The sequence below is a fragment of the Rhinolophus ferrumequinum genome, chromosome 13, assembly GCF_004115265.2.
Source record: "Rhinolophus ferrumequinum isolate MPI-CBG mRhiFer1 chromosome 13, mRhiFer1_v1.p, whole genome shotgun sequence".
In the NCBI taxonomy this organism is placed as follows: Eukaryota; Metazoa; Chordata; class Mammalia; order Chiroptera; family Rhinolophidae; genus Rhinolophus; species Rhinolophus ferrumequinum.
The window spans coordinates 13,481,311-13,500,911 of NC_046296.1; the positions used below are offsets into that span (position 1 = coordinate 13,481,311).

Here is a 19,601-nt window from a genome sequence, read left to right on the forward strand (position 1 = left end):
GACTTTTCCTTCTCCTTGCTTCCTCTACATCACCTTATGCTGTTGGTCACCAACTTCCAAAAATATTCTTTTCATGGCACCCCACTCACCTGTTTCTCTACCTATATTTCTGGCTGTTGCTCATTTTGTCTTTGTGGGCTCTATTTCGTCTACTTATTCCATAAAAGTAAAAATCCTCAAGGTTCTACCCTCAATTCTCTAGTCTTGTCGTTATATTTTTTCCCTGGGAAATCCCCTTCAATATCTCCATCTCTGTATGATTTGATCAACGCTGTTATCCCCCACACAGATCTCTCTCCTGAGTTCTAGATTCTTATCTCCAATGATCTACGGGATATTTCTTCATCGCACTTCACATGAAATAAATGCCTAATTTAACTCAGTGTGTTTTATCTAAAAAAAAAACAAAAAGCGTTTCTCCTCATACATGACTCCACCAGCTGCACAAAAAGAAACCTAAGGATGATGCCTGACTCCTCCTTTCACACTCACCATTTAAGAGGTCTAACAATTAAGTTTGCGAAACAGTTGCAACTATGTTGTTAAACTTTTTTGACATCAGAGAGATTATTCATTATGAATTTGTACCAACTGGACAAACAGTTAACCAAGTTTACTATTTGGAAGTGCTGAAAAGGCTGCGTGAAAAAGTGAAACGACCTGAACTTTTCAACAATTCATGGCTCTTGCATCATTACAATACACCAGATCACATGCTACTGTCTGTGAGGGAGTTTTCAGCCAGTAAACAAATAACTGTATTGGAACACCCTCCCCACTCACCTGATCTGGCCCCCAATGACGTCTTTCTTTATCCGAAGATAAAGGAAATATTGAAAGGAAGACATTTTGAGGACATTAAGGGTAATACAACGACGACAGCTCTGACGGCCATTCCAGACAGAGTTCCAAAATTGCTTTGAAGGGTGGACTAGACACTGGTGTGGGTGCAAAGCTTCCCAAAGGGAGTACTTCGGAGGTGACCGTAGTGATATTCAGCAATGAGGTATGTAGCACTTTTTCTAGGGTGAGTACACAAACTTAACTGTCAAACCTCGTATATCACCAACTCCCATTAAGGAGGTAGCTCCTTAATGTTGCTTAAATTCTTCCCTGACTTTCCAACCTACCACCACCAATATTTTAAAACAGGCTTTCATCATCTCTTATTATATCAGTTTCTAAATCCTCTTCCTGCCTCCAGACTTGCTCCCACCAAGAGGCAACCAAGATCCTTCTCAGAACTTTAGGTGTACTTTAAAGTAAAATGTAAATCTGATCAGGTCATTCTCCCACTTAAATCCTTGCTCTTCCCCACTGCCACAAGATAAAGGTTTCCATTTTAGCATGGTCTGCCGGGTCCTTTATGATCACTGTAAATCCCTGCCCTGACAGAAGTTACTATTTTAGTGAAAGAGGCAGAAAGTAAACAAAAAATAAGTAAATAGTACTTGATTGAAATAGCTCAACTGAAATAAATACATGAAGAGATGCAAAGACCTATAAACTATTAGCTGTTAATACCACTAGCTCGAACTCCCCAGCAAAAGAGGGGAACAAAACCCCCAAAAATCAGGATACGTTCAAAGGAACAGAGAAGCACTGACAGGGTGTTCTTTTTACTCTTTGCCGCACATATTAAGCCAAATTTAGGCACACTTGAGAAACAGTGTGAGCTCACCATTTTAAAAAACTTTCATGTGCAATAAAAGGTGTTATAAACTAGACTACTATGGTGAAGTGAGAATTAATTTCACTTTTGTCCCAAGAAAATCAATGCAAATATGCATGGTCCATAGAGTAGGATTTCTAAAATAAGCTAAGAATGTGTCAGGTCCTCCATTTGAAAAGAAAACCCTATCATCTTTCCCTCTCCCAGCTAAAAATACTCTGTCTGTCTCCGAAGGAAGGTCAAATAAAATGTGTCAGTGAGCAGTGACTACTGTTAATTTACCTTTTGGAGCCTGTCTTCCATTAACATACCTGTTATATTATGAAATGTTAAATAGCAAAGAGTTAGAATCTGAGATTCCCATTTAAAAAATAGTTGAATCTTCAAAATTTCATAATAAAAAACAAGAAAATGGAATTTAATGGGATTTTTTCACAACATCAGCTCAGCATGCATTTTTTATCACCTCCTTATAACAAGGTTGGCTGCATTCCTATTTTAGGTGATGGTTGAAAGAAGGTGATAGATACATAAAGGTACATGTAGCGGAGCCAACTGTGGCGGAGGGAAAGGCATGCTTCTTGCACCGTTGCCATCCGTGCACTCTGGTCAGGCCTTTTGGAGATGGTCCCCATTCTAATGAGGAAAGAACACTGACCATGCCCTGCATCAACAAACACTGTACCCTGGGAGCAGAAGTTTCTGATTGCATCTGATGTGACAACTTTGAATGACCAATGTCGAATTTGGCAAATCATGCTGTTTCCAAATTAATGAAAACTCAGTACATGTTGCACCAGTATACGTGGTGAGTTCCACATAGCATAATTATGAGTTGGCCTAAAGAACAGTACGTGATTCAAAGACTTGTTCACATTGTGCACAGCATTTTAAAACAGAAATTGAAAAATAAGTGGAAATAGCTATTTGTGCCCAATTCTATATGCCTATATTCCTCATAGAGTAAAATAAGGTTATTTTGACCATATATGGGCTTTTTCCCACCCCTAACTTCTGGATTTTAGACCACAACCCACTGGAGACCAGCGATGATTTTGAGAGAAGTGTAACTACATCTTTTCCTACACAACAAAATTTGAAATAGAACCAATTTTTTGTAGTGTATGGTCTTCACAGTTACATGTAAAATACAACCCTTATTTTTAAAAAATCAATTTTTGTCCTAAGGAAATAAAGCGCGTATTAGTACCTAGAGCTCGGTGAGTGTCTATCCAGAACAAACAACTCTGAATCCTGTCATAAATTATACAAGAATAATGAATGTATTTTTTTTTTATAAGTATACATATGTAAATGTGTAATACACATTCAGAAGAGAAAACAATATATTGAGAGAAGGAAAGAATATATAGATTCTTATTATTAGATGAGATTTTTCTCCAAATGCGTAAGAAAACAATGTCTGCAAAATAAGATGAATCACACAACTGATCACGTCAGCTGGATCTGCGCTTCACCCATTATTATACCATGAATAAACACATTCTTGGCATATGTTGTTTGTATATTTGTTACTCACATTCATATCGTAGAAATAAGCAATGTCTTGGAAAATAAATTCATTAGTATTCTCATTCTCTATCACACACATAGACACAACACAATTTTAGTATCAAACTAGGATTCCAGCTTTTTTAACACCCAACTCCAATTTATCTAAATGTAATCTTTCAAATTAATAAAAAGGAAAGTGAAATCATGCTGCTGAACAAGTTTCACATATGCATAACTGCATTAGTGTGGCTAAAAATATATATATCCAAAGCTTTTCTTTTAATGCACATGTACTTTCGAAAGGAAACCCAGAAGCATTGAGGTTAAAGTATGACTTTTATTGTAGAATTAGCAACAAATCATATTCAAATTGTAGACCTGAGATTCTGATTAATGCTTTACGTTTTCTAGAATTGCTATGACCAGAGTTATCAACTTCTGTTTAGACTGGTAATCTCCAGCATGGCACTTTTCTTCTCTCTCCGTTTAGAGAAATTAGGGACTGCAATGCCCTATCAAGTTTTCAGTCATGAAGTATAAAAAAACCAACTTTTCAGCCTATGTGACCAAGGACATAAATTAGCAGATGATTCTATTATTCTGTTATTCAAAAACACAAATTTTAAATTGGAATCATAAATGCTATGGTAGTTAATATTCAAAGGTAATATTATTTCAATACAAATTACAAAGCTAAGGCAGTCAAAACAACATAGTAGTGGCATAAGTGTGGACATACAGATTAATGAAATAGAATTGAGAGTTCAGAAATAACCCTTACATTTGTGGTCAATTGACGTTTGGAAGTAAATGGTACTGAAACAAGTGGAAATCCACATGTAAAAGAATGTAGCCAGACTCTATTTCACAACAAATATAAAAATTAATTAAAATGGATCAAAGATTTAGATATAAAAATTAAAACTATGGAACTCTTGGAAGATAACATAGATGTCAATCTTTGTGATTTGGGACCAGGCTATGGTTTCTTAGAAATGACACCAAAAGGGCGTGCAAAGAAATAACAAATAGATAAATTTGACTTCATCAAACTTAAAAACATTTGTGCTTCAAAGGATATCATCAAAAAGTGAAAAGACAATCCACAGAATGGAAGGAAAAATTTGCAAATCATATAGCTGATAAGGGTCTAATACAAGGATATACAAAGAACTATAACTCAATAATAAAAACACAAATAGCTCAATTAAAAATGGGCAGAAGATTTGAACACAAATTTCCCCCAAGAAAACATATAAGAGCTACTAAGTAGATGAAAAGTTTGCTAAACGTCATTAGTCAGTAGGGAAATACAATCAAAACACAGTGAGGCAACTCTTCATACACACTAGGATGGCTGTAGTCACAAAGATGGAAAAATAACAGGTGTTAGTTAGCAAGGTCGTGGAGAAATTGGAACCTTCAGACAGTGGTGGAAGTAATGTAAAATGGCACGCTGGCTTTAGAAAATAGTTTGGCAGTTGTTCAAAAAAGATACAGAATCACCATCTGACCAAAATTCTACTACAAGGTAAATAAATACCCAAGAGAAATGAAAGCGTATGGTCGCAAAAAACTTGTACACTAATGTTCATAGCAGCATTATTCACAATAATCAAAAAGTGGAAATAACTCAAATGTCCATCGACTGAAGAATGGATAAAGTATGATATATCTATATGTTAGAATATCATTCAGCCATAAAAAATTAAGTGTTGATAAATGCTACAACATGGGTGGACCTTGAAAACAGTATGGTAAGGAAAAGAAGCCAAATACAAAAGGTCACATATTGGATGATTGAATTTACGTAAAATGTCTAGAATAGGCAACTCTGTAGAAACACTATGCAGAGTGGGGCTGGCTGAAGAGGGGAATGGAGAGTGACTGCTGATGAGTACAGGGTCTTTTTTCAGAGTTAGGAAAATGTTCTGAAATAAGTGGTGATGGTTTCACAACTTTGTAAATATTTTAAAACTACTCTACTGTACATGTTAAAAGGGTGAATTTTATGGCATACTAATTATATTTCAGAACAACTGAAATAAGTTATATTAAAAGGATAAAATTTGGAACAAAATACAAGATGAAATCTGGAATGCTTCTTCACAAACAACTAGCTCTGTGGTTGGGAAAATAGCTCATTTTGAACATTTCCTTCCAGTTCCTTCCACTTCTAGGATATAGTCACAACTCAGCTTCTGTCTGTGGCTCTTCAGGTGATTTCGTGCTCACTATTATTTTTCTACCACATTCACACTCTGTTCTCTGGAATTGAGAGGCTTAAGAGATTTGCCTTTTGCCCTTTCCAGTATCCGTCATCTTTTCTTTATACTAGAAAGACTATCAGAGACAAAGTCACATCATTATCCATCCAACCATCCATATTTGCCACATTCTTCAATTGTTTTTCCCACCAATTTCAATGACACTTTCAGAGTTATGTAACAACCAGATTCTTCCAAGTCTATTTCTGTATTTTAAAAGTGTGTAGACGTGTTCACACTGAAACCCTCACAGACAGGCCCTTTTTCTTTCTTTCCATAAAACCACCGAACTGCAATACAGCAGCTACATTCAACATCTCATTGTCTCTGAAGACAAACTTCTAATACCTTGTACTCTGTCTTCTCCCATCTCCATTTCACTGAAATTCTAATCTCAAAGGTTTCTAATGACCTCCAAATTGCCAAAGCTAGTCAATCTTCCCAAGTTCTGAAAAAGTACTTCTCCAAAGCATTCAGTGCTGTTTTTAAAAACAAAACAAAACAAAAAGAACAACACTTTCTCCAAGTTGTAATTTTCTCTTTCAACTAAGTAAAAAATTCTGTAGCTGATGTTTATCCACTATTTTGGTCCCAAGGCACAAAGGTGTTCTTGGCGCTGTAGTGAGTCAGGCGCTGGAGTCATCAAAACATATATACCACGTATAAGTGAAATCATATGGTTCTTGACTTTTTCTGTCTGACTTATTTCACTTAGCATGATAATCTCAATATATAGATAATGTATTATAGAAACGTACACTTGAAACCTATATAATTTTACTAACCAATGTCAACCCAATACATTTAATAAAAATGAAAAACTAATAATAACCTAAGCATACTAGGAAAAAAACAAACATATGACACACTCACTACTTTTTGTTTTGTTTTGTTTTTGATCACAAGTAAACTAACTTCTCAGACTCCCAATTTTTTTTCTGTAAACTGGAGATCTCCCAGGGTTTCTGTAAGGATGATCTGAGATATTGCAGTGGTCTGCCACATAAATGGTAGTTTTTATAATAATTAGAATTATTTATTTTTTTCATCATCATCATAATCACTATTATACACGATATAATCATCAACTCTAAACTCTGTATCCCCAGTTCTGGCCTTCCAAGCACCCTTGGACTCCTTTGCGGGACTGAGGTGTTGGATACGCTCCTATTCCTGCCCACCCCCTCAGTATAACCAAAGTGCAATTTCTCATCTCTGTCAACAACCATTAAATACCACAGCTTCAGTGAAGACATCCCTGTTCTCTCAGCCTCACGTTTAAAAGCCTGGTGTCAGCTTTGATTCTTCCCTACTCCTTGGAAAGAATGTGTTGCCAAGTTTACTCAACCATACCTCTGTAACATTTCCTGAGTGCATCCCCTGTCGTCAATTTCCACAGGGAGAGGAGGCCAGTCCCTCATTATATCTCACCTACATCGGTGGTTCCCAGACCCGGCAAAACATTGCAATCAACATCCAGATCCTTGGCACCACCCCTCATCTACCAAATCAAAATCTCCAAAGAATAAGGCCTGGAAAGCAGTCGGATTGAAAAGTTTCCAGGTAATGATCCTAAACTGCCAGATGCAGAAATCAATGGCGTATTAGGGAAACAACCTCTGATGGTAATTCCAGATCAGCTCTTTTCAATACTTCTTACCCAATAACACCCATGTATTTTATCCGATTTCATCTTCCTAAGCACTACCCTAAAACATGCCCTACCTCTCCGCCCTCTACAGAGCAAAGTCCAATCTTCATTATTCAACACTCACTCCTCAAAATCTGTTCCAGCATCTACAATAATAAGTGCTGAGTATATGAAAATTAAGGATTAAACTTCTGAGGAACTGTAACACTCTAAAGATAGATAGACAGACAGATAGAAAGATAGATAGATGATAGAATGAGAATATAGGTATCTACTCAATACCTCTCACATGATTAAAAAAAAGGATCTACAATTGGGACGAATTTTCTCCTTCGCTTGTCATTCAAAGCCTCCGCTGTCCGGCTTCATCCTTATCTACAATCATTACCCAAGCTCCAATCAAAATGAACAGTTCCCACCGTTTCCATAAAAACTCTGAGTCTTTCTGCATACAAGTTTTGGCTTATAGTTTGCTCTCTACTTAGAACAGCTCCCCATACTATCCCTCGTGTCCCAATGCTTGCCATCTTTTCTGTCCTAACTAGCCCGAATCCCCAAACAGGAAATTAATTCTTCCTGTTTCTCTGAATGTCTACAGCTCTATGTGGAACTGAACGTCTTCTATTCTATATAACAGATACCTTATATTTGTTACCTTTCCTATTATATCACAAGCCCCTGTAGGGTTGGATTCATAATGGATCTTACATTAAATCCTCCCAGCACCTACTGTAAGCCCTAAACACATGTTGCATTAATGAACACATAAATAGGTAACAAATGATTTCATAAAACCTGAATTCTAGTACCTCTTGGGAGCTTTGTCAGATGACAAAAAGTTCACTAAGATGACATTATCAGTATAAAATTATAGCTGCTTAAGTTATAGTTCATAATGGGACATTTTTTTCATTGTTAAATGACTGAATTGGTCTGCAGGGTAGTGTCATGTTTAATGGTGAGTTACCAACAATTATAGGCATGTTTAGTTGTGAACTAAGCTTGTACTAGCCTAAGAAACTATCTAAACATACCAAGAATATTTATCTAAATTTCTTGAGAAAACCATATACAGAACTAAAATATGCTAATAACTATATTCTAGTCAGAAATGTGGGAGTGTCTCTGTGTGAATGTTTATGCATGTGTGTAGATATAAGTGTAAACATTCTGGAGATTCTATGCAATGATTTGAACTAAGCTTCATATTTAAAAACAAAACAAAATCAAGCCCAAGCCTCACCAGGAAGACCCTATGCACAGCTCAACAGGTAATTCTACTGAACTCCAAGTTTTCACTTAATTAGGTTTAGCACCACAGTAGTACTCTGAGAAAATAATACCTGTGGACGCCATTTGAGGAAGCCATCCCGAGGTAGACACAGCTGAAGAGAAGCCAGTTAATCTGTACATATGAACCTAGGAGTAAACAATAAACGATATGATGGACTTTATAGTCACCCTAGTTCGTACGGAACATGCCACCATAAGCAAGGCCACCATTCTGAAAGCAAACAGACAGCCAGAACTCAAGAATTTACCACAATTTTCCAAGAGTCTTTCATTCCCAGGGAGTAAGAGGTTCAAATTTTAGGTAATAGAATGTAAATGGGACCGCTAGGACGGCAATGAATTTAAAAGTAAACAGGCAAATTATAAACATCAGTCATTTTCTTAAACTAAGGAAACGTGAAAAGTGAATTACATTTAATTTCCAAATGTGTATTGCTACTAGCTCCTGCAAGGCGTCTGTCATGGGTACTGGCTTCAATGGCCACACAGAGCTCTCCCATCACACTCTGTTCCCAGTTTCTGAAACAAAGTGTTTCTCCCTAATAATCACCAAGGACAATACACAGCAAGAACATAAGCACACACATCAACATTAAGAGGCATATCTGAGGCCCTGAAATCTCCTTATAGGAAATGGTTTTAGGTTATAAAGAACAGAAAACTCAAGAAGAACTCAGACATTATTTAAATGTATGTATCAAGTGTTACTCTATAATAAACATGAAAGTGACATAGTCTCTATATCCTCCCAGAACAGTGCAAGGAAAAAATGAGCTTAAATTTCAGCAGCAGCAGAAACTTAGGTTCTAGAATAGTCTGCCAAAAAGGCTGCAGAGTTTTCCACTGTAAGTATCATGAAGAATCAGACAGATTGCATCCATGTAGGGATACTTATCCAGAAAATAAAGGTAAATTCGGTGACTCGCAGAGATCCTTCTGATTTTATTTTAATACTTAAAACTAGGTAAGTCAAGAATATTTTATTGACTGCCTCCAATAAAAATAAACATTTCCAAATACTGCTTTATCATTTGCTCCTCAAAACCAATCTACCATATATATATATATATATATATATACACACACATATATACAATATATACAGTCTACAAAGTATATATATATATATACTTACATACATATATATACATACATATACATACATATACATATATATATGTATATATATGTATATATATATATCCAGTTTCTAGATTTAAAAACTAAAACTCAAAGAGAGGCTACATAATTAACATAATTAGGGGAGTCAGTATTTAAAGGTAGGTTTGCCTGGCTTCAAATCCCATTCCATTGTACTATTTTACAAATAATAAAACAGGGGTCAACACTTGGCTTCCTTTACATTGGCAAATAGCTAGGGTGGTATGAGGGCTGCATTTCAGAGAGGTGGGTTCAAGCACTAGACACGTTTAGAACACATACATATCCAGTTAGTACACAGTGATATAACTAGGAATATATCATAAACTCGTTTCAATTCAAGCACAATGAGAAACCATCATTATCATGTATGTTCGAAGACGCCCTAGACCAAAACATCAGTCATGCCTTCTACTTTTCAGACGCATGGCAACCAAGAATAAAAGTGCTAGTGGAGGCAATACACACAGAGGTGCATTCTACCTGGGAGGTCAGTTGTCACTACAAATCCCCTGTGAACCAGATAGAATTACATGGAGGAGTATCTCTGGTCCTAAACCATGGCCTCCAGTAGTCCTGCTCAGTTTCTAAGCAAATGTATGGAACTTTGTCAATGGTATCAGGACACATTAAATGAGAGAATCAAGAGAGCTCAATATAAACCTATTGTCCTAGTCCATTCAGTCTGCTACCCTGTTTCCCTGAAAATAAGACCTAGCCAGACAATCAGCTCTAATGCATCTTTTGGAGCAAAAATTAATATAAGACCTCATATATATTATATTATATCATATCATATCATCTATCATATCATATCATATCATATTATACTATATGACTGGGTCTTATATTATAGTAAAATAAGACCAGGTCTTACATTAATTTTTGCTCCAAAAGACATTACAGCTGATTGTCCGGCTAGGTCTTATTTTTGGGGAAACAGAGTATAACAAAAATACCACATAATGGATAACTTATAAACAAGAAATTTTTATTTCTCACAGTTCTGAAGGCTAGAAGGCCAAGATCAGGGCGCCAGCATGATCAGGTTCTGATAAAGGCCCTCTTCCGAGTCACAGACTGCAGACGTCTCCCTATGTGGAAGACGTCAGCAATCTGTGGGGACATGATGGACAGTACAAGTAGCTCCCTGGAGCTTCTTTGATAAGGGCATTAATCTCTATTCCTGAGGGCTCTGCAGTCATGATCTAATTACCCCCAAAAGCCCTACTTTCTAACACCATCAATTCGGGCATGAGGATTTCAACGTATAAATTTTGGGGATACCCAAACATTTGGGCGATAGCAAGTATCATTAATATTAGAAAAATAACGCCTAGCACCTGTTCTATTAATAGTCAGTAGAATCTTCCATTTATACAAAATATAATGCACAACTTAATCAGAAAAATAAGGCAATAATAAATTAAGATATAAGCAAGGACTAGAGTCTTACTCTCTTTGAAAACTGAGGTTAATGTGTTTTCACAATCAGAAAAAGAGACAGTGGCAAAAATTGCGATAGACCAATTCATACAATCAAAAAGGTATCAAAGCAAGTGAATTTCTTAAATTTCAATGAAAAATTAAATTTTCAAAACTGCCCATGAAAAAATTTTCATTTTTTACATTTGCTTACTTATTGAGCTCGGTCTTTAGTACTCCATGAACTCTATTTAGTCAAGGTCAATGGGTAACACAATGAGCTGTGTTTGAAATATGAGCATTTATCTTATCTTCTGAGTAATTATTATATTAGTTGACCTTCAAACCTAATGTGAAATACTGTTGCCAAGTTGAAATGACACATAACTAAGAAAGTCAATGCTGTAGCCAGAATCCGGTCCATGATGTAAAATACGGATAGACATAAACTTGTTTCTTACATAAAAATATGTATATTTTTGATAGTATGAGAATAAAATTATATATCCAGACACAATTCAAATTAAAAAAGAGCAGCTGAAATGCTAAAACAAGTAATTTCTTAAATGAGATGGCCGATTGCCACTGTTAAATTAGTAATAAACCTATATTAATTATTGAAAGTTACAACATGAATGGGAACTTTTGAAGTAAAACTCTCATTTATTGCTGAGCAGGATGCCAATTTCACTTTCACCTTTCCCTCCCAGCACTCAATACCACAGGGACACACTTGAAGGAAAGGCCCAGAGTGCAGACTGCTGTGTATTTTCTCATCTACCCTATACTCCAGTGTATGCCTTTATACAACAGTTCTCACATTTCGTTTTTGAAAAAAGGGAAAAGCAAATTTTCCAAAAAAAAAAAAAAGAATAAAAGACAGAGGAAAAGTTTTTTGGTCATCTACATAGCTTAAAGAAGTGTTGCTGGCAGTCTAATTTGCATGCCAAAATAGGACTCTCAAAGAATGGGAGCTAAGGCAAAAAGTGCCCTATACACAACTACTAACCAGCTGGTGATATTGGCCTCAGCCTCTCCAGAGCTCTTTGGTGTTTATCTCTGAAATGAGAAAATGAAATTATATGATTTTTAAATGGTCTTTATAACACCCTCATACTGAATATCAATAAGTTTAATATCCATTTGGCTCACTGGATTTCTGTTGCATGCCTCTTCTGGATAGCACAAGGGAAAGCCACAAAGAAAAGAAAAAAAAAAAGAATGAGAAAACTAAGACCATGGAAGAATTATCATTTGCCTCGATTATGAAATAAGAACAATTTTTGTGGGGCTGTTTGGAGACGAGAATTAACTAGATAAATACAGCATCTAGCGCAATCTGATGGTCTGTATGACGTGACTTTAGTCTCCTTTCCTAATGACCTATTTTTTACCTTTTATAGAGAGGCCTTCATATAGGAATCCTGACAATTGAAAGCAAGTTGGATTCAGAATGGCTAGGCTACTTGAAATATCCATTTTCTGGCAATGGGCATGGCAAAACCACCTTAATAATTAAATGTGTCTGTCCCACTAAAAGATAACACCTCAAATTAACCCTGAGGTGCTGCCAGGTTCTCTGCAGTACAGTGTACAAAGTCGTATTTTAAATTATGTACCATATGCCCTCTCATAATGGTAAGGATCTCCATATGCACTTTTCCCCCTAAGCAATCTTTAAGGACATATTCCCACCAATTAATGTAAACTAATATTGAGTGCTATTCTTCAAATGATGCCAAAATGTCATTTCACTTCAATATATAGGAGTCTATTAATATTGTTTCCAACATACATCCTCAGCCACTCAAACAAAGTTTCATATACAATCAGGCATTAATGGTTATGAAGAAGAATCAGCATATGAATGACAAGCAATTCTCCATCCACTTTTGCTAAATGTAGCAAAAGCTATACATTAACTGTAGGATGCATTGAAGAATAAGACAGAAATTCAAGTATAACCATTTCAACAACCAAAATCTATTTGCCGATACATGCATGTATTGACAAATAGTATAAAATATTAAAATAGGTACAGCTGTAAGAGCAAGTTGCAAAGTTCTCTCATTTCCTGAAGTAATAATTATTTCTATTCATTTAAATGTCCCTCATTGGATTAAATAATCACATTATCGCAGATCCAATATTCTCCATTTATCTGCATTTTAGGCAGTGAACCTGTGGTTAATGTTCTCTACAAAGGCATTTAAGTTTAGGAGGAAGGGCACAGCAGTCTTTGGAGGCAGAGGTGGATTCAATTGTTCCTCTCACTTAAAGGCTAGTTGACTTGGGTAAATCAGTTGAAATGAATATGCCTCACTTTGTTCACGCTGTAAGGACTGTGTTTGCAGAGTTCCTGGAATACAGTGAGGATCCAAATAATGTTAGGATCTCAAACCTTCCTCACAATGTATGATATTTGGTATAAAGAGTAGGTGAATGAATGAATGAATGAAAGAATGTTGTGTTCAATGATGTTATGGTGATACTACAAGGGCAATGTTTGAACATTTTCATATTTGATTTTCTCATCTAAATTTTTCTTTATTAATATATCATAACATTCTGCTATCACAATTCGGCTCCAGTTTTGGAGTGAATGCTGTGGTGTGCTGCCTAGATGCCCTTTTCAGGAGCAAAATACTCCTTTCTCCAGATACCAGGAGAGGTGTCTATTGAGGACTTACATCTGAGTCCCTCTCTGGAAATTGCCTGTAACTGAAGGAAGATGCCTTGCCAAAGTCATGCCTTCTCCCTAGGGGAAGACTGCATCCAATGAATCGTTATCTTAGAGTCCAAAGACGTGGTCCCTTTACCTCATATAGAACAACTCTGAGCAACTATTCCAGCTTCAGAGCTCCCAAGGGGCTCAGCTGATGATGAGGTATTTAGAAAGGTAGGTAACCATACAGTATAGAAAGGGTATAGAAACCACACAGTCTGAGAACTGTTAGACACAGAGTGTGAATTGACATTGATATCTAGGGACCCAAACAATCATTATGGCCTCTCTCCGTTAGAGTGAAGATATATGGGAATCAGGTAATAAATGAAGTTCCAGCCAATCTGACCCATTGAGTCTATGGATCTAGCAGTGGTCATTTTACTGGTCTCTGAAGGTATCATTGAAACAAGAATACATATAAATAACAGAAATCCCAGTTTGGCTCAGTAGCTTCCATGTAAAGCTATTAGAGAACGGGAGGTCAAGTAGAAGTCTTGGATACTGCCCTCTTTGCTCTTTCCATATAGCATATCAAAAACAATATCTGCTAACAGGGTGGATAGCAGGAATTAGTTTCACTCTTAAGGTTCTAAAGGATCCGGGGGTAGTGGTCCCCATCATATCTTCATTTAATTCACCATTCTGGTCTCTACAATACCCATCAGGGTCCTGAAAGATGACCATAAACGACTACAAACTCAACCAAGACGTAACCTCAATTGCAGCTGCAGTGTCAGATGTGGTATTTTTATTAGAACAAATTAACACAGCCTCAAGTACGCCGTCATGGAGCTGGTGAAGGGATTCTTTTCCAACTCTTTTAGGGAGTACATTCAGAAATCATTCATATTCGTATGACAAGGAAAAGAGTAGACATACAGGTCTTGCTCTAGGGCTATATTAACTCTCTTGTCTTCTATTCTATGAAAGTATGAAGGGATCTGAACCGTTCTGAAAAACATGGTATTTGTCTCCGAAGTCAGTAACCTTAAATTAATCAGACAAGATGCGAAAGAATATGCTGGTTCTAGAGGCAGCATATTCCACATTGGTGAATACCGCCCTAACCCATGTGCCAAGTAACACAGTACTATGGGAAGCACAGGACTGAATAACAAATCTCTTCCAGAGGGCATTTAAATTCTGTTATTTAAACAAAAAAACACTCTGCTGGCCAAATCAGGTTTCTAAGTCCTATGCTACAATATTCTACTGTTTCTAATAAGTAAACTGAGATATAGAAAGGAGAAGGTGAAATCATCAGGACACAATTTCGTCTTACTTGGTTTTTGGATGGGTAATTAGAAGCAGGTTGAGTTCTGAAATATTAGTATATTTTGCATGACCAGTAGACACATAACCTTTATAGTACCACATCAGAATGGACATCTCTTCTTTAAAAGTCATTCCTACTCAGGTTGGAAGCACTGGAATTGGGGGTTGGGTGGTGACATAGAGAAGGATGCAGCAGCTGGCTAATGCCACATGCAAGTCAGGTCAAGAAGGGAACGCACTGTAAGGACAAGCAAAGCCAATCTGAACCTGCAACAGCAGGGAGTGTTCCATTCCCAGGTCCCTCCACTTAAGCAAGAAATCACCATCAAGAAACAGGAGGGAATAAAAGCCGAGTTATTAACTGTCCAGTTATTCTTACAACAAAGTAGGTAAGAAGAAACAACGGGTAAAGGACAGTCTCTTCAATAAATGGTGTTGGGAAAACTGGACAGCCACATATAAAAGAATGAAACTAGATTACTATCTTACACAATACACACAAAAAATTAACTCAGAATGGATTAAAGACTTGAATATAAAACCTGAAACAAAACTCTTAGAAGAAAACATAGGCAGTAACCTCCTTGACATTGGTCTTGGCGATGATTTCTTTGGATCTGATTCCAAAGGCAAAGGCAACAAAATCAAAAATAAGAAAATGGGAGTCCACCAAACTAAAAAGCTTCTGCAGAGCAAAGAAAACCATCAACAAAATGAAAGCACAATCTACAGAATGGGAGAAAATATTTACAAGTTATATATCTGATAGGGTTTAATATCCAAACTGTATAAAAAAAAACTTGTGCAATTCAATAGCAACATAATAATCCAATTTCAAAATTGGCAGAGGATGCAAATAGGTATTTTTCCAAAAAAAACATACAGATGGCCAGCAGGTGCATGAATGCTCAACCTCCCTAACCATAAGGGAAATGCAAATAAAACCCACAATGATATACCACTCTACACCTGCTAGAACGGCTAATATCAAAAAGACAGGAAATAACAAGTGTTGGTGAGGATGTGGACAAAATGTGACCCTCACTCACTACTGGTGGGGATATAAAATGCTACAGCCACTATGAAAAACAGTACGGAGGTTCCTCAAAAAATGAAAAATAGAACTACCATATGATGGAGCAATTCCACTACTAGCTATGTATCTGAAGAAAATGAAAATCCTAACTCAAACCTTTATGTTCATTGAAGCATCATTTACAATAGCCAAGATATGGAAACAATGTAATTGTTTACTGATGATTAATAGATAAACATGTGGTACACACACACTGAAACACTACACAGCCATAAAAAGAATGTAATCTTACCACAGATAGACATTGAGGGCACAATGCTAAGTGAAATAAGTCAGTGAGAGAAAGACAAATACCGTATCATCTCACTTACATGTGGAATGTAAAAAAACAAAACAAACAAAACAAAACGCAGAGATACAGAGAACAGACTGATGGTTACTACAGGGAAGGAAGGTTGGAGGGTGGAAGAAATGGTGAAAGGGGTCAAGGGGTACAAAGTTCTAATTATAAAATAATAAGCCATAGAAATGTAATATACAGCATGGTGATTGTAATAAAAATATGGTAGTGCATACTTGAAGGCTACCAAGAGAGGAAATCCTCATATTCTCATCATAAGAAAAAAGAAATGTAACTTTGTATGAGGACAGACAGCAACCAGACTTACTGTGGTGATCATTTCACAGTGTATACAAGTATTCAATAATTACCTTGCATACCTGAAACCAATATAATGTTATATGTCAACTATAATACCACAACATAAGAAGAAGAATATCCACCAATTTGCAAGACCTCAAGCAGAAGACAAACTCTACAAATGAGAGTAATAACTCTCTTATTCCTAGTACATGCCTTGGTAGAAATAAAAACAGAAACTATAAATGTAAAGACTATGCAACTGGAGTTTTCACTACATTAGTCATTCTACTCATACTACTCTCAGTCATACTACTGAGAAACCTACGAATGTAAAGAATTTGGAAGTATGTTGAAAACCCTTTACTGCTTCTTTCATATTCTTTTCACACGTCGGAGAACTCGTAATGGAGACAAACTGTATACATGTCATCAGCGTGGAAAAGGATCTTTTCTTCATGGCTCTCGGCTTATTGGAAATAAGATAACTCGGACCAGAAAGAAACCTTATGCAAGTCCTGAATACTAAAAATCTTTCAGACAGAGCAGCCACCTCGTTACTTGTCAGAGTACTCGTGTAAGTGGGAGTCCCTGTAAATATAACAAAGTTGGGGAGTCTTAGAGCCAGAGATCTCAAGTCATGATGCATTATGAAATTCACAGTTGGATAAAAATCATATGAGAGTAAAGACTGTGGAAAATACTTTAGTTGAAGCCTTCACCCTTTTTTCACATTAGAGAACCTATGATGGAGAGAAATCATGAGGCCCATGGCTGTGGAAAATTCTTCAGCCAGAGTTCTGCACTTATTGCATCAAAAAATTCATACAAAGAACCGTTTAAATGTTGGAAAGACTTCATCCATAAGAACCTTATCAAGTATCAAAGAATGTATACTGAAAGAGACCTATAAATGCAATCCATGTGGAATTATATTCAGCCAGAACTCTCAATTTATGTTTCTTCTGTTAATGGCTTTAACCTTAATATGTATCAGGAGAGTCATATTGCAGAAATACTTATTAAAACAATACAATGAATATGGAAAATTAGTCATCAAGAGCAATAACCTTACTTTGCATCAAAGAAATCATTTCTGAGAGAAGCTCTGCAAATGTCATCTATGTAGAAATATTTTAAATCATGTAATTGTTCCTACTGTGCACTAGAGAAGTAGTTCTGAAGAAACACACACACACACATACTACATTTCAGTAAACAGATGCATCAGATTTTCTTTTTTTCTAAACTTTCATAAATTCCTACAAAAGTAATTGGCCTAGAAGCATTCTTGACCATGCCTTAAGGCTTAAATCTGAGAAGAAACCATTACCTAGGCAAGTTGTTGTTAAGAAATGACCAAGCTTCATTATCTTCTTCAGAAAGATAAATAAATAAAAAATGCTACTGTAGAGAGAGTTGTTGCTGAGAAGACTAAAAATTGTATATAGTTCTTGCAACAAAGGCTCGTAAATAATATTCCAGTGAGTTAATATGCAATTATTACTTGACTGCTCCCTTTTTGGGACACTTAATAGGTTTCAATCTGTTATATTTGTCTGCTTTAAACCACACTTCAGTTAACAGCAGGGAATTGTAAAGCAATCAAAGGAAACACATTTACACTAACTCCAGAATATATTTTAAGTATATTTGCATAAGGACAAGAACTGAAAGGGCATCTATATATAAATGAACAGAAGTAATGTAGTAGATAAAAGGAGTATAAGGAAGTTTCTATAGTTTATTCAGAACTATTGTAATAATACTTTGAATAAAATTTTAAATATTTTCAAAAGGATAGTTATTTTCTCTATTTTATCATCACAGAAGCCTGGATACAATTTGCTAGGAAAATTTCCCATGAATTCTAAGCTGTTGTAGGTCATAGTTAGAGTTCTACTCTTTGAGACATGGTTTTAAAAGCTGCTGAGAATTTAAAAACAATTTCCCATAATTTGGGAATTAGGGAAAACACTGGACAGCACAAGAAAAGGTCTCATTTAAATGGGAGCATGTACCTGTCCATTTAATTATAATAGTTGTGCTCATGTGACAAACACAACACCGCATAAACTGCCCGCGCTTCTCAAGTTAGTCCTTTATCTACATAAATACACATAGTTAAGAGAAGAGACTTGAGCTTGACTGCCCAGGATAAAACCCATCTTCTTCCCCAACTAGCTGTCTGATCTTGGACATGTCACTCAGCTTCTCTGTGCCTGAACTACACACATCCTCCTTCCTTAAATAAGAATAACAGCAATATTTACCCCACAGGTTTGTTGTATTAAATGAGTAAATATGTAAAGAGCTTAGAATAGTGTCTAACACATATTAAGTGCTTTATAATTACTATTTAATTCATTATTAATTAATATTATTATTGCCCTGGCCTAATTTAAACCTGTTTCAGTACTTATGTAATCTCATGAATTTTTAGTTCACTTCCAACCACACGTTTTCTCCCTTTGCCAGAATCAGGAGTTAGTAGATCCCTGACCCCTAGTGGATTTATGGACTCACTTCTGATAAACTATTTTTAGTATTATTTTTTAAATGAAAAAGATATTCCCCAACTGTACAAAAGTGTTATTTTCACCATTTTATCACTTTAATGTTTATTTAATATTTGATATTTAAGATGTTCAATGTAGTTAGTATACGAGCTCATGACAAAAGCCAACAGAGCAAGGGATTAAACAAAGTTTTTCTCTTTCATGTAACATTTGGTATGTAAGTAGTCATACTTGATACTTGATATGTTTATTCCATGTCATTGACACATGCTCCTTCTATCTTATTGCTCTGGTATCTTCAAAAGGCAGCCTCCATCTTGGGCTTTAGATCCCCTTCCCATAACTCAACCCAGCCTGTGGATAGTAGAGAAGGGGGAGTGCAGATGTGCCTCTTTTGTCTAGGCACAGGACCTGGAATT

General features: G+C 36.1%; 1 protein-coding gene across 7 annotated transcripts in view; it reads right to left on the reverse strand.

Annotated features, from left to right (window-relative positions):
• CTNNA2 (catenin alpha 2) overlaps window positions 1-19,601 on the reverse strand; it is a 1,256,663-nt gene that overhangs the window by 996,799 nt on the left and 240,263 nt on the right. For 2 of the 7 annotated variants that reach the window (XM_033125180.1, XM_033125185.1), the window contains exon 2: window positions 8,449-8,524. The exons of the other annotated variants lie outside the window; for them this stretch is intronic. In XM_033125180.1, the coding sequence (XP_032981071.1) occupies window positions 8,449-8,518 (70 nt within the window). In that variant the 5' untranslated portion in view covers window positions 8,519-8,524. The remainder of the gene's footprint in view (window positions 1-8,448; window positions 8,525-19,601) is intronic. 7 annotated transcript variants of the gene reach the window in all.